Source organism: Ruditapes philippinarum, unplaced genomic scaffold (genome assembly GCF_026571515.1).
Source record: "Ruditapes philippinarum isolate M1 unplaced genomic scaffold, ASM2657151v2 ctg3457_1_1_1_1, whole genome shotgun sequence".
Classification (NCBI taxonomy): domain Eukaryota; kingdom Metazoa; phylum Mollusca; class Bivalvia; order Venerida; family Veneridae; genus Ruditapes; species Ruditapes philippinarum.
The window spans coordinates 87,689-105,050 of record NW_026856712.1 but is presented as its reverse complement, the minus strand read 5'-3'; the positions used below and the strand labels follow the sequence as shown (position 1 = coordinate 105,050).

General features: G+C 33.3%; 1 protein-coding gene across 1 annotated transcript; it reads left to right on the top strand.

Annotated features, from left to right (window-relative positions):
* Nucleotides 1–15,268: 15,268 nt before the first annotated feature.
* Nucleotides 15,269–16,771, top strand: LOC132747464 (P2X purinoceptor 7-like; the record flags this gene model as incomplete). Its single annotated transcript, XM_060736856.1, has 3 exons — nt 15,269–15,484; nt 15,766–15,987; nt 16,579–16,771. Coding segments are annotated over exons 1-3 (582 nt in total), but the record flags the coding sequence as incomplete, so codon positions are not given.
* Between the last annotated feature and the right edge of the window lie 591 nt (nt 16,772–17,362).

The following is a 17,362-nucleotide window of genomic DNA, read 5'->3' as shown; positions in this document are numbered from 1 at the left end:
ACTTTTCTACCATCTTTTATTATCCGAAGTTTTAGGAACAAGAACTTAATCCCTAAGACACTACCCGCATATTTTGAGGAAACTTATCCCTGCAGACACTTCAAATATTTTCAACACTTTTCGAAAACCTAGCTAAACACCGTTTTCCGGTACGTTACCGTTTTAGCTCTGGGGAATTACACCAAATGAAGTACATAACACAGTTACGTTATATTTCTATTTTTCTATCATTATTTAACCGTTTAAGGTGAAAAAAATTGATGTTTTTGAAAATTATCAATATTCCTTTCATATCTATTGCAAAGTATTAAAAAAAAAATTATTTATAATGAAAATCAATAAAATTCAAACAGACGTAGTGGAATCTTCCATAATAAATAAGGTTATTTTCTACATAAACTTGTGTATTTACTTTATTTTTTGTATGGAATTATTCATATAATGATATTTAATTATTTTCTTATAAAGAAATAACTGTTTTATTTCAATTTAAATTGAAAAAAGGCCAAAAACAACGAGTTCGCTATTACACTCCATTAGTAGGTGAATTCCCCAGAGCTATGTACAGAAAGTACCGGAAAACGGCGTTTAGCTAGGTTTTCGAATTCGTGAATCTAATTTTTGTCATTAGTTTGGCGGAAAGAGCCGAGAAGTTGCGATTGATTTAAATCGTTACTCTGGTTCCCTGTCCAATTACTTTCTTTTAATAGGATAGATTGGTATTTTAGAAATACGCAGGAGACCAGTCTAAATGTTTCGTGTACTTAAAATACGAAAGTGACCTTTTTTTTTGACGAAAGTAAGCGGAATTGTTAAAAATATCAATTATAACGTTTTAGTAGAATTTTACAATAAAATTGCAGTTTGTAGACATATATTATTAGAAACTTATTATATTAATTATCAAAAATAATCATTATGATAATTTAATCAAACAAGTTCAAAGATCTTCCTTTCAGAAATTAATGATATTTATTTTCAAAAATAATCATGCTGCATGATTTAATCTCCATTTATTTGCATAATTTCTATGTATACACAAGTTCAGAGATCTCCCTTTCGCTTACATTGAAAAAGAAATACAAAAATGAGATATAAAGTATTAAATATAACGTTTAAATTGAAACTTATAAATAATATTGCATTGTGTAGATGTATATATAATTATCAGAAATTTATAATATTTATTTTCAAAACTAATCATTATGATGATTTTAGCTCCATTTATTTGCATATATTCTATACACAAGATCAGAGATCTTCCTTTCGCTCACATTTAAAAATACGAAAGTGACTTAAAAATATCAAATAAAGCGTTTAAATTGAAATTTATACCAATATTGCAGTTTGTAGACGTATATTTTCAAAAATTATTGATATTTATTTAAAAAAATAATCATTATGATGGCTAAATCGCTATTTATTTGCATATATTCTATACACAAGGTCAGAGATCTTCCTTTCGCTAACATCGAAAAATATGAAAATGACTTAAAAATATCAGATAATAATTATAGTGTTTAATTTGATTTTAAATTAATATTTCAGTTTGTATAGACGCATGTCTTTAGAAATGAATAAAATGAACCATAAAAGAAAATATTATGATAATTTAGTACATGTATATTTATTACATGTATTTTCATAATTTCTGTATACCAGTTAAGAGACCTTCATCTTTTTCTCTTTTTTAATGTAAAAATGAATTTATTTCAAAAGATTCACATTAATTTTATATGTGTGATTGACCTATAATTTATGATGAAAATGACTAGCACAAAATATACAAGAACCAGTTGAACCGGGTGATGCTTCCCGAGTAAAGTTTTTTTGCTAAGCACTTTTATTTAATGAGATCAATCTACCTACACAGTTTCATGTTGATACCTCTTATGGTTTCAGAGAAACAAAGCTTACATAGAGATAGAAACAATGCTTACATTATCTTAGAAACAAGGCTTAGATTATCTTACAAACAAGGCTTAGATTATCTGAGAAACAAGGCTTACATTATCTTAGAAACAAGGCTTACATTATCTTAGAAACAAGGCTTACATTATCTTAGAAACAAGGCTTACATTATCTTAGTTCTAAACAAGGCTTACATAGGAACAATTCTTGTGCTTACGTTGATATTATAGGAGCAAGGCTTACATTAATTATCATAAGAATAAGGCGCATATACACGTAGGAACAAACTCTAAAATTGCAAGGTTTTAATCATGGCAATAGGGTTGAAATTAAGTCATGCCCATGAATCTCATGTTTTGAATTAACATTATAGTATAGTATTCCACGGATTTACGAGTTTTCTGCGGTGTCCTGGGAGATATTCATTATTTGTGGAGACCAAGGTACTATTTTTAGAGATAGAAATTTTTTTCGTATAAATTTTCCGTGGAGGGATTGATTTTCTGTGAAAACAGAACTTTTCTGTGGTGTCGTGGTATATATAGATTTTTATGGAGATAAAAAGTTTCTGTGGAGACATTAATTTTCCACGAACAAATAAATTTCTGTGGTGTCTTGGAAGGTATAAATTTTCTATGGAGACATAAATTTTCAGGAAAAGATTTTTTGAAAATTCTACCAATAACATTATTAAAACACCATAGAATGCACTTGAAATAAACGTAAATTTAACATAGGATATACATGTATGTCAGTCATTCTATATTTCATGTACATAATTCTGCTATACATTATTACTGAATTATGTTAAATAAAAGACAAACAGAATGGCCTTTGTACTGAATTATGTGAGATACCAGACAAACAGAATTGCCTGAAATTATATATTTAAAATTACATATGTATAAGAGTTTCAAGACGGCTATTGAACCCTATGCACACTTCTTTGTTGAAAAATTACATTTATGCATTGCCAAGTGGCAGTTTGCAATGTCATTTCTTTTATACTGACTGAGTGGTTTAAGGACGCTGACTACGAACCACTTATCCGTCACAGCTTAATCCCGCAAGGGTTTGTCGATTCTTTGATGTGAGGAAGCTATTCAAGTAGCTGGTGAACTGCCAGTTCGTTTACAGGGTGCCTGCTCATGCCTGAAATTATGCACAAAGGGGCACCTAAGACCTTCCTCCGAATACTGAAAGCTTTTTTGCTGTATTATTTGGTAAAAAGTTTATATTTGCTTCACCTCAGCAGTCACTTGAATTTACAAAAGCAATAGGAAAATGATACATAAAATAGTCCAAGTATAATGATATTTGTTGTTTGGCATTAATAAATCTAGAGAACCTTTACAAGTCACGGGGTCAATATTTTAGAACTCAATTAGTTAGGAAGCTTTTTATATGTCAATTGGAGTAAAAAATATTTATCATGTATCCAAAATAAAAAATGTTTACAAAAAAGACGAACTTATAGTGCATCAGGACAGTTTGCTCGGCTTTACACAATGTTTGTATATCTAAAATGACATCTCGTCAAAATATATACACAACAGTGCAAAACCATTTCTTCAGAGTCGCAAAAGCGGCACGGGCATGTGATAAAATTTCAAAATATAGCCATAAACAACTGAAACAAAAATAATATGATTATTATCTGTTTTCGTCTATTACTAGTAAGATAAGGACAAGAAGAAAACTATATATTTAAGTACATTTTGTAATTAAATTTTATAACCCAATTTTCAAGCTGTATAAACGAATAGTAATACGTAATTACCATCAAGATAATATTTCTCAATACAAATATTACTGGTTTCCTAGCAGTTTCCGGCCCGGCCCTAGCACTCTTCCGAACCTTTGACGTTTTCGTCCAGTACAGTCTATTTTTACCACTAGGACATCTATATTACTTCATCAAATCAGAGAGACGTTTGTTTTCTATGCAACACTGCAGTTAAAATGGTACAGCGATTTATGTGTTTTGAAGTTTTTGCCGGTTGTTTAAAGTTACCTCAGAAAACTTGCGACATTTAAAAATAAGCAACTATGGGGAGTTCTAGTTTGAATGCCCATACGCAATAACTGAGGCCCCAGGTAAATCAATACTTTTGAACAATATATTTGCAGACAACACGGAAAAGGTTAGAAAGTTTCATTTCTTTGATAAATGATCTATATAGCTAAGTATTTCTTACTGGTACTGAATTATATTCAAAATAAAAAAAGTGCGAAAAACTGCTATGAACTTTTGAATAAGAGTGAGAAAAGGTGTTACATTCAGGCCTATATTCTAATTCAAAAGTAAAGTAAGAGAGCAACATTGAAAACAAGTTAATGGTACGTATACCTTTTTATTCTGTCAAACTTTTGTACTTGTCCGTAGACATTTTTTTTTCTATTTGTTGAAAAAGAAAGTAAATGATAAACAAAAACACAAATTTTAAATTTAGTTTCCAAGATTAAATGATAACAATAACTGTTATCTCCGCACTGTTTCATGTCGTTTCTTTGTTATACTCGTACTTGAAACTTCTTTTTATTAAACCATGATTTAACTGTCTTAAGAACATTTTGAGAGTATTTTAAGATTGAGGTTTGGCGCGCCCAAAACCGGTTACACTCCCTAGTGGTTAACCACCACTGACCGTTCCAAGGCGGTACCCTCTGTGTTCCTTCGCGTGTTTTTCATGTCTGTATTGTTACTTGTTTTTTAATGCTTACATGTTTTGTGAAATCTGCCTTGTTGGATTGTCAATTACAGTACGCATTTTCTCACCCCCTCCAATTTTTTACCCCCCTCCCCTTTTCACCCTTATAGCCCTTATCCCTTTAATTCACATATGGGCCCTTTTTAGTTTATATTATTTCACACATTACATGCCCCTCTCCTTTCGCCGCCCTTGTGTCAACTCCATGTTCTTGTTGGGTGTCTTCTGGGTGCCCTACTTGGGTGTGTCGGGGGACCACTTCCTGTGAACGTTACCTTTACCTTGTTGATCTTTATTCTTGTTTTTTTACAGAAAGATGCAAATATATAAAAAAAAAATCCCGCATTAACTGGAATTCGAACTCTAGCAAATAAAACGTAATAAAGTTCTGGGACCACTGAAATAGAATCGAATTCCCTGGGGGCATTTTTTAGCGATAAAAGGGAAAGGCATCTTACTCACCGTAAAAACTTTTGACAGTGTTGTTTTTTATTAATGTGTACAGCATTAACTGTTTTAAGCGAAACGAACTTTTAGACATTCATATTCTTTAATATATACACATTTCACGAATAACTAACTCTTTAAATGTAAATTTGATGCAGTAATTGTATTGTGTCCCTTTAAACGGCATTTACCTATGTAACTTAATAAAACTTTTTACACATTGAGAATTATTTTAGCTAGTATCGCAAAACTGCTTTACTTAATTGGTAGTGTGTGAATCCATTTAGTTGAATAAACTAAGAGAAAATAAGACATTTTTACTGTACTATAAAGCAAGCATGTTGCTATAAAAGTATATATACGGAAGCTTATCAGGGCCTCCACTTATCTAAAAGTTTCACGTCATGTCAACTTCTTTCTTCTCGTTTTGACCAAAAACATTCCATGAAGACGTTATGATTAATACGTAATACATAAAACATTCCATTAAGACATTATGATTAATACGTAATATGTAGAAGTTTTTAATAATTGTTGAATTACATGAACTACTTGTCAATGCAAGTAACGTCTTTGCGTGTTACTAAATATTTCAGCAAAGTCGTGAAAACAAGAAGTTTCGACAGGATTTTTGTCGAAAAGACAAAAGCTTCAAGCATATCGAGAAAAATTCAGTTGCAATACCTAAAAGCTTCTCATCTTTGTCAGTAAATTTTATTAAAAAATGCAAAAACATCTTATCAATGCGAATAAAAATAAATTGACTTAGCGCAAAGCATCTCGCCAACTGTAGGCCCTGATACGCTTCCGTATATATATAATAAACAACAAACAAAAATGCATCCGAAAAAAAACATGCAATATGAAATATTAACATATACAAAGAAATAATGCCTTTACTTATTTATTGAATTTTGATGTAGAAACTCTTAACGTGATGTTAATGGTGTTTGGTCATATAAGATATACACAGATAAGTACGGAAGCTTCAAAGGGTCACCTCTTACGCGATCTTTTGTGAGATGATTTACGCAAGTGGAAAAAATTAAGGCGCAAAGGCATTATATTGTCAGTGTTTTCGCAAAAAATAATTCGCATAAACGAGAAAATTTTAGCTAATTGGCCAAATGTTTTGTTGCAAAAAACAGAAACATTGCATATGACGAGTAATATTTTGACGATAAATTTATAAAAGGTATTTTTCGTAAAACATGTAGACGCAATACGTGATACATTTCACTTTCTCGATAAAAATTATAACGCAATACTTAATACATTACACCTTGTCGAGAAAACATTTAATGCATTACCCTAAAACATTTCATTTGATGAAAAAATGTTTTTAAAATGCTTAAAGTGTTGTGCGCTTTTCGTTATTTTTTTGTCGACATTGTCTTACCTTTTCACACAAGGTGACTGTTAATTCGTAAAATGAGTTTTTCATGACATTGTGACATTCAGGCATAGGCAGCATATTTATCGAATTCATGGAGAAAGTTTTAACAGTATTGGTATGTTATTATTGTCATTATTATTACTATTATTATACTATTATTAGTAGCACTAGCAGTAGTAGTAGTGGCGGGGGTAGTTGTAGCATGGCAGTAAAAACAGCAGCAGCAGCAAAGGCAAGCAGTCGTAGTATGTACTTGTAGAGGAAAACGCTTTAATGCTTTAATAGATTCACTTATTCAGCTTTTCATGGTAGCTTAATGTATAGTATGTGGTTAACAGACTCTTTTCGTCCGTTGTCCATCGTCTGTAAACAAAGTTGACGTTACCCATTTTGTTTTGATTTTGACCAGAAGTTGTATCTTTGTGTAAGCTAGACCAGCCTAGAAAACGGGTTATTTCGGGTGAAATTCAGAGTCACAGTGACTTAAGAAATAACAAAAATGGTAAAAAAATAGCAATTTGTCACACAATCCAAACACCATTATGCCTTAGGTGTAAGGAACCTATGCTATAATAACCACCAATAGGTAATCTTGGAAAAATGTAACGTTCGTCTGACTTGTTTTTTTTACTTTTTGAGTAATCTGCCATTGAAGTGGTTAAAATGGCTCAAAATATTTTTTGAGCTTCTAGTTACTCTAGTGTTGTTATAAATTTCTACACACCTTTACAAATGGCCAAAATATTTATAAGCATGGGTGAAAAAGAACAGGTGCGTAGGTTCAATATCGGAGACAAGGGGACCCCTTAAGGGAGACAAAATATCCATATTTCGGTCAATCTGGTTAGTTGCTATTTTCACATATCTTAAGTATAATTAGTTAGATATTGTGTCTGGATAAGTTCTACAAATACCAAAAAACTACTCCACATGACCTAAAATGCCTATTTTGAGCTTTTGGACACTCCTGCAATTCATGTATCTACAAATCCTTTGTATAATTTGTAGGAAGAAGTATAAGGAAGAGATCTAGGAATATTGGAACGACCGGGTCAGTGAGGTGACCGGGTCAGTGGGGTTATTAACTGGAACATATGGACCCCTTTCATGGCTAAAAATATCCATGTTCAGCTTTTGGACACGTGTGTACATTTCCACGTTAAAAGTTTATAAAAGGTAATAGTCGTCTCAGAACACGTTCTTAGAAATAGAAAAAAAACATGAGGTCCATGTTGCTGTATTTGGTTCAGCTTTGGATGGTGGCTTTTGGACTTGGTTACCAGGTTGCCTACACTTCTTGTTCCGTGGATGGAACATACCTCATTACCGCAGCTAGTGTTATACCAGGGGCTGAGCATTATAAAGGTAATGTGAAGGCTTTGTTTGCGGATTGAAAAAGGTCTGCTTTATCAGCTCATGAGCACAATATCTCTCAAATCCTCTCTTCTAGATAATGTGAGGGAGGCATACAGCAACCGACTCCCTCAGCCACCCAGGTCGGATGCGAACTTCGATCTGCCTCTTCGTAGGTGAACGCCAAAGCCACTAGGCCACAGAGACAGACATACATTCAAATGTGTATAATGAAAATAAATGAAAATGTCACTATTGTTTTGGAATCTATTAAATATTTCTAAGATTTAACAGTTCATACTTTAATTCTAAATTTAAACTTTACAATCAAAATTTGGTAACTGCAATCTACGAGGACAGTGAGGTAATTTAAAAATAATAATCAAACAGTTTACCAACAGTTTACCAAAATACTTCCATTGTATGATAAAAAGAAATTTGCAAATGCAGTAAATTATGAAACTTGGGTGCATTAATTTGAACCATTACGAAAAATTGAAAATGAAATATTGGCTACCAAAGCAAGCAACAGGCCTACTATTGCTAGAACGTTCGTTTAGTGCAAATGCTTTGTATGCTTTTGTTCTCTAGTGAAGGTATTGCAATTTAGTTGACATTGAAAACCGGCAAGTTTCACTAGAACTAAAATGCCCCAACTTATAAGTCTGCCATTGTGAAAGATATTTTGACAGAAGAACGGTAACAGTTTTACTGTACCCTTTTTATTCACCATATCTTGCCCTTGAGACATTGTTTTCTTCCGAAATTAAAAAAAATTACTCGCTGGACATAGTTCTATATCACACAAGACAGAGCTTTGGATCTGCCTACTAGTATACCCAAATCAACATACATGACGCATTCCGGAAATTGATCCATCGACTAATATAATGCATTTCTAGTAAAGGGGAGTACTTCAAAGGCACAACATAAATAAATTACTGATTAGTAAAATTTCTACCAACTTGTTCCATTATAAACATTTTTTTTCGAACATTTCTCTTACATGGACTTTGATAGTGGTCACTTTTAAGCAAATGTTTTGACGGATGTAACCTACATTAAAAAGTGCGTCACATGAAAACTACGCATTCAATGTTGAAAACAGTTTTAAAATTTGCATTTCAGACGGTTCATAGTTATGTGTGTTATTATTTAGAGACGTGTGGTTGTTTGAAAGAGTAGATTGTTGTTGATCTAAAATCCCTGAAAAAGCGTCAGTCTACGTTGCAGTAGTATTTGCATTAATGGCAATAGCAGTAGCAGCAGGGTAGCAGTAGCAGTAGTATCAGTATTTTTAGTCGTGGTAGTAGCCGAAATAGTTAATTAGTAGGAGTAGTAGTATCAGTCGCAGTAGTAGTCGTCGTTTTTGTCGTATTCGTTGTCATCATAGTTATTGTCGTTAGTCGTCCTATGATATTTCATTTATATTAATGTAATAGTATAAGGTAATATTCTTTGCAAAAGTTCTGGTATTAATGTTTTGCAATGATGCTGTTCTCTGTGAAAAATTCTAATAGTTTAATTTGCGTTTTGATTACTTTCAGATACTTTTTGTGGCCGTTCATATCAAATCGTCCTGTGGAACGACACCAGATGAGCAGAGGCTATACGATTCTGTCAAAAACCTTTCAAACTTAGATATGCGTATTCGGTAATGACTTGAATGTTTGTGTTTGTTCATCAAATTGTAATTTCAAAAACCAAGCAAAAAAATAATGCTTAAACGTTTGAACTTGCGTAGACGTGAGGAAAGCAACCCAGAGGATATCGCTTGTGGAATAGTACAGGTCCATCGACAGGAGAATTCCGGACAAGGTTACCAAGTAGCTGGGAGAATGCTGTTTTTAAGACATGGAATTAGAGCATATTAAAATACAGTGAGGATTTTTTCTTAAAATGTTAGACCCTTGTGGAGTAGTCAACAGGAATGCAAGACTATTAAGACGTAGACAAATATTTCAATCGAGGCACAAACTTCGTAATTTATGACGATGAATATGACAAATTGAAACCATTTGGAATATCAATTCATGCAGCTATTGATGGTTTTTTACCGAAAACAAAATTATGGTTGAAAGCTTCACCTTTTAATAGAAACTCTGTCTTTGTTGTATTTTATTTCATGCATCATGTAAAGAAACACGGTCATGTACCAATAATCGTAAGAGTTGATGCAGGGATCGAAAACTGTACATAAGAGAACTCTGGGTCGCATTTAGAATGTTCCATACTGATAGCTATCAGGGTACAAATCTGTTGGGAGATCAACTGCAAATCATGAATTGAAATACATTGGATTTTTTTTCAATAAACTTTACTTTTACTTGGACTAACCTCTTTAAAGATTTGATTCATGAAAACCTATTTGATAATACCGATCAGATGCATATCGAATGCCTTAGACTTTGTTTTAAGCCTATCATTCTAAAATATAATCTTGTCAATTTTAAGAAATCCTGGATTATAAATACCATTTTCACCAACTTATCAATAAACTGTAACATGTGAACCCAACATGATGAATAATCACACGATGTGCAGATTGTTCGTTTGAAATAAATTGTTCTGATGAAAAATTGGAGAATCTGGTTTGGATGTATGCCGATGAACCACCTACTGAAATGGTGCAGTTCATTGTAATTTTGTCGGGGTTAAATGCACATTCCTTTCAACAACTGAATATTGCAGAACAAGCAAGCGAAGTGTATCAAACTTATTAACAACGCTTTATAATGGACTACTACAGAATTAGATTTTAAATTGATTTGTATCATCTGGAAATGGTATATGGGGGTATGTGACAAGGGAAGTAAATAGGCCATGTGTAGTTGTTCTTATTCTTTCTGTATTATGCACATGCAAATATTTTTGATGTTTGTTAAAGTGTTATAGAATGGAAATGTGTCAAACTCCCTACAATTGTTCAAATACATGTTTAGATTAAGAATATCAAAGCATATCTAATGTCAAATTGGCACATTTGTAGAGGTATAAAATAAAAATTGAAAAGTATTGTTTAGATGGTGAGAATATATAACTGACTAGACCTATCAAGTAAGGTGATTAAATATTACATAAATTCAATCAAAGGAAAATTATAGTTAAGTTAGATGGTAAAGAATGCACCGCAACTCCTAACAAAGTCTTGTATATTTTTTCCACAGATATACCAAAACTTGTGTGGACAATAAATCTGCCAAACCTGTTCAGTCAATGTAGCCCGGGGTTCTATGATATCATGATACTTAATGTGTATCGGAAAATATTTAAATATAAATATCATAAATGAATGAGGTGTTTTCTTCCATCTTATAAGTGAACCTTTTCCAGAACTGTTTGTCAAAAAATTATTTCAAAAGAACCAATAAAAATGACATTTTTAGATTATTTTCAATGTCTGCCATTTTGGGTAATTTCAGAGGAGGTTACTACGGTATCAAGGTAATCCCCTAAAAAGCAAGTATGAAAGGATAGATGTGTCAAAACTTTCAAGTTAAGTTGTGAAAAACTTCCAACAGTTAACTTGCTATAAAATTAAAACTATAGGAACAGACTATGTCAGTATATGTGTTTATAACATATTTTAATTGACTGTGTAAAAACCATTAAGGAAAATGGTAGCCAAATATGAAGGTTTTATAAAATAGTTTATACATAGAATATATTCATTATTCACCAAATTAAATTTATTGGCAGATGAAAATGAATGTAGTGTGCAAGTTTAACAAATAATAGCATAATCGTGTGTTGCTTTTACTAGCAATCACAGAAAATTCAAATACCTTGATATCATAGAACCCTTGATATCATAGGAACCGAGTATAATGCTTAGTTGAAAATCTAAGATTATGGCATCCTTAGGTATTTCGTTTTTGTTTTTGGTTGTTTTCTTTGAAATGGTAGGAACGATTTATGCACCAATAAAACATTTTGAATTAGTCTTTAGTAAACACAGATTTGTTTATAAATTCACCTATAAGAACAAGATAATTGCAAAACTGTCTATACTAAACAAAGACCCGTTACTATCAAACATTCCCCATGCTTTGAAAGTGTTTGGTTTGCAAACAGTTTTTATTTATAATTTGATCTGGTATGTATTAAAAATAAAAGCTATAAGATCATGTTTTATGTTGTATGTTCAATCCTTGAGGATCGTTCAGCACGACATTATTGTTGTGTACACATGTTATGTGGTATTGTTAGTTTCTGTCAACTTGGGTGGTTCTAGTATTCCAACCGTATAATCACATTTAAGATATATCGCCTGCTTTTTGAATTTGTCTTTTGGGGTCTTGACCCTAATATGCAGGCTTCAATACCTTTTTAATTTTATAAGTACGATTATTAGTTATGACTGACTTGCGACATTTTATTGCTTTCAGTACATTTTAAAGCACTGTTACCTCAGATCCGCTTTCAAAATTCTATTTTATTTAAGTCCGCCCATTCGTTTCTCGTTTAGGGCACACACATTCTTTTACTTGGAGACCATACGTCGCTTTTCATGTACTGGCACTACTAAGTCACATTGAAGCTTCAATAATAACCGCCGTATATATGACCACATCTGCGGATGTTTCAAAATTCAAAGTTTTACAATTTTCGTGTTTAAAGGTCAAATTTAACGCTTTGTTTTATTTGAAAATATTAAAGTATGTAATATAAAAAGAAGATTAAAATAAATTGCAAAGTTATAACCCTCCGCTCTAAGTCATAAATCACCAGGTAAATGTTCGCATAACGCACCGTTTAGTTAAAATTTGTATCGATTATTTCCCTTTGCTTGTGACGTCAGAGGTGTACTTTCGATACGCCGCCATATTGAAACGCTATACCCTGTTTGCAGGTATTCTCGCGGTACTAAGGAAATAAAGTCATGTAATGACAAACAAAATATTTACCTTGTTGTTCTTTCCTTTTCTTCATCCAATTTTACCAATAATTGATTTATTTACTTGCAAAAATCGATATAAAACATTTCAATTTTATTTTCCGCCATTTTATAAACAGGTACCCTGACCTTGACATTTGAATAGAAGTTATTTATATTCTCGCGGTAAAAATCTATACCATACAGTAGGCTTTCAGCAAGTCAAACATGTGTAAACTACCTAATGCAATTAACTGAACAATAACTGTACTAAAAGTTTCAACAAGTGTGACTTTATAATTAATGCAAAAACATGTCTATAATCAAATTTGTCTGAGCACAAGGTAAATTGATTTGTAATATTTCCTGTCACAAGAGTTATTCTTCAGTTACACAATGTGGGCATCTGAACACAGTAGCCCTTCTTACTACTGTAATTGGTGTACAAAATCTAAGATGTACCCAATGAGAGCAAAAATTACACTGAGCCCACTTTGTGAAGACAATACTAACACAATGCTTGAGTTGAGTGGGTGTGTAGAGCTTGCAGACACAACATTTGTCTCTCTCCTCTATCTCAATATCAGTATCACTGTCTGACATATGTGCTGGAGAGTCCAAAGAAATAGGTACCCCTGTCTTAGTTGTTCCAGATGTGCTAGGAATGGTTCTTCATGCTCCTTACTCTTCCTCTGTTTCTTAGACGGAGTTTGTATGGGATTTTTTTGTCTATTTTGAACAGTTTTCTCAGATTTGGCACACTTAGACTTCCTTTGATTTTGCAGAATATGTGTATTTCTTTCATTTAACAGATTTCCCATTATGTATGGTGGAATGAATTTTTTCTTAGGTCTTTGTTTGACAGTGTTAATTTGTCTCTTTGCAAAGAAAGTGACAGATTCATCGTACAAAATGGTTTCTTGCGAGTCAGAGGGCTCTTCTGGTTGCTGTGGTGCCTTTTCGGTTGATTCAACTTGTGTATCCAGTCCCTGGCACTGATCATGATTTTCACTGGAATAAATTGATGAAGGTGCAGTGTCACTCTTGGAAATTTGAGACTCATCAAATGGATATATTCCTGATTTTTTGAAAGCTGATGTGATGTTTGATGGAGAGAAAGCTTTCAAGTACGGCTTAGAAGTTAGTGAAGCAATTTCATATTTGGTGATGTATACACCCGGGTTATGCTGCAAATACTGTTGACACTCAGTGTAGTAGAAGGCTTTGAATGGGCCATAAACACCAACATCCAGTGGTTGCGTGAGATGACTGGTATGTGGGGGAAGTACAAAGAGGACCACATTCCTCTGTCTAGCCCACTTATTTAAAGTCAACGATAAATGACTTTTGTGCCCATCATACAGGATCAATGTGGCTGGTCTATCTGAAGAGACAGCATCAAGGTTACAGTGCTTTGCAAGATGTCTCGTGACATAATCTTCAAAAATTTCACCATTCACCCAACCACTATCCGACATTGTACCATCTGCACCAGGTTGAGCACCTTCCATGAACTGAGAATTAAACCTTTTCCCAGGGAATATATAAAAAGGAGGCACATGATTTCCAAGGGCATTTGCTCCTCCTATTATTGTTACATTGGAAGATCTTGGGGAGGTAATTGCCTGAGGTTTATCATTTTTCCCACAAAACTATTTTAGGTGGTGAGTGCTGGGTGCTTACTCCTGTTTCATCTATATTATAGATTCTTTCAGGTGAATTGATTAAGTCATTGTCATCTAGAATATTCTTCAGTTTTTTGAAATAGTTGTTTATTTTTTTCTTCAGAGGCACCTTTAGCTCTGGCCAAATCAAGCTTTTGAGGCTTGACAGCTTTCAAGTCTGGGTTTCTTTTCATGAAACTATAGTACCACACAGTACTTAAGCCATCCTTCGCAACAACTTTCTTCCCCATTGACCTGGCATAGTCAGCAGCCATAAATCTTATGTTGGTCATGGTGTAGCCATATCCGATACTGGCCATATACTTTATATGCTGTGCTAACTTGTCCTCCTCCAGAGAAGACAATAGAGTCTCTGGTCCAGGACGTGCCTCAAGGGTGACATTATGTCTAGTCCTGTCTCTCAAAGTAGACTCCGGGACATGGTACACTCTAGATGCCCGATAAACAGACATGCCATTTGAAACACAAGCTGCATAGGCTCTCTTAAGGCTTTCCTTGTCATATTGCTGTTTAAGCCTGCTTTGGGACCCCGGAAAAAAAAAACAAAAAAAAACTATGGTATGGTATAGGTTTTGGAGTTTTAGGCAACAACAACAACAACAAATGGAGTCCTGTCAGCAGACGGAAGATGTCAATCTTAAAATGGAGGAAAGTTACCAAAGAATAGACATTTTTGTGAATGATTTAGTTAAAGTTTTGCATTTACAAGGTAAAATTTGTGATTTACTTACCTTTAATCGGTTCATTACTGTAAAATGTTACTCAAAACACTGCTGAATAAAAGTAGGTCACAAATATTTACAATAGGTGGCGCTGTGATTCAACCTCGTGAAAAATAAAAATAACGCGAGAATAGATTTAACGCGAGAATACCAGCAAAGAGTATATATATCGAACTTTCTCAGATAACTTATACTGAATAAAAATTAACCAATATCATGGATTTTTCTGACGACTCTGAGATTTATGATGAAGAGGTCAATGAAATAAGACCTTATATGTACGAGCCAAGAGCTGTTAGCCAGGAGGAACAAAGTGTGTCCGACTCGGACTCGGAGTTTGAAGACAGCTCCGATGATTCATTTAACGGCAATGTTGACGAGTGGTAATTGTGTTTAGTCTTCTTCTTTTTTTCTATGATTAATTTTAATCTTTCCATCTCTTTTGAATAGTTTGATTTTTGCGATTCACATATATTTATCAGTTAAAGCATGAAATTTTCCGCCCCCCCCCCAAAAAAAATAAATGAATACAAAAAAATTGGTGCTTTCTAGTTTTCTATGCAACCACTTTCAATAGAACGTCCGTCCATCTCTAAGATAATATTTTAATAACTACCTTTGAAATAGTTATAGCTTTAATAGTTATTTATAATATTATTTACAGGTGTGAATGTGGATGTTGCATTCACATGCCTACAGCCCATGAGAGGAAATGCTGCCAGTCAACAAACATAGTTGATGGAAAGGCAGAATCAGAAGGTGTGCCCTGTATCACACTTCATGAGGGGTTCCAGGTGAACTGTCTCAACATCCATGTATTGGAGACCTCGTATTATGAATTTATACACAACAATGGGCCAAGAGAAGAAAACCAAGAAATTCATGAGTGAGTAAAATAAACTTCAGGGTTAAATAATATGATTTTGCTTTGTAAGAATGTTAATTTGTTTCATGAATTCATAAACTTGTATTTACAAACATTCCAGTAAATCAATTTTATCAGGTATTTTGTTCATCTTTTCCTGTCAGTAAAAATAAATTTTGAGTATTGAAATGGTGGCACGTTGCAGTAGCTCAGTTGGTAAGACCACTGACTTGTCACTACTGAGGTCCCGGGTTTGATCCTGTGTAACACCCTTCAGATTTTTTCAGAGACACTTTCAGTGTTTCCCACCTATCTAGAGGTGTTTGTGAGAAATCCAGGTAATTCTCACATTATCAGTGATATACACAGGGCATGTAAAAATCTAAGGGGACTATTTAATAAGAGCTAGGAACTGATTCCGGGATATACTTGTCTCTGAAGTCTAGTCATGTCTACGTCCCCCAGAAGGGGTTTGTCATTTATGGAACACAGATAGATATTAAATATGTTATGAGGAGGTAAAATTTATTGAAATACAACAGACCATTTTCACTCTTTCAGTCTTTGAAGCACTTTTGCCGGAATAATAGCTGATCATTATTTTGTTTTCAGGTTATATAGATACCTTGCCTACAGGCGCTTTACAAGATGGGTGTATGGATTACTGCCAAGAAAGTGTAGGCGTGTCATTCCTGCATGTGCAGTCAACGCCATTAGAGAACAGTTTCCCTCAGAGGAGTACAGTGGCTTCCGTTACCCCCAGTTGTTGTCTTTGGATTCAAATGTTCTGTATATTATCATAAATAAATTATTCTTAGTATTTTTGTATTTGTTTGAATTTTAAACATGCAGGTTATATCCCCATCCATGATTTTAGTCTTATTATGGTCTTTCACACAAGTGTTTTTTTGTTTTTTTTAGCACACTTATGTCCAAACAAGCTACAAAGATCACTAAAATTAATGGTGTCATAAAATGTAGTTTTTAGTTAAACTATTTAAAGAATATGGAGCTATAGTATTCGCCTTTGTGCATACTTTGGTTAGGTTTCAGTATGCAAGTTGGTATCTCAAAGAAAAACCCACATTATTCTCCTCCGATTTTCTAACATTAGGCAGACATGCTTTATATGCAGAAACACAAGTTTATAAATAAATATGATGGTCTTGAAAACAAACACTAATGGTGGTATTCAACTGTAACTAATATTTATTTCCATATACATCTATCAATGAAATTCACCAGCTGCACATTTTACATTTATATATTCAGTTCACTGTACAATACAAGAAAATCCTTTTTGTGCCAGGGTCTATTAAATTAAAGGAACATTATGCCTCAGAAATCAATAAAAAAAATTTATTTAAATATGTCAAACATGTGTTAAATTGTGCAA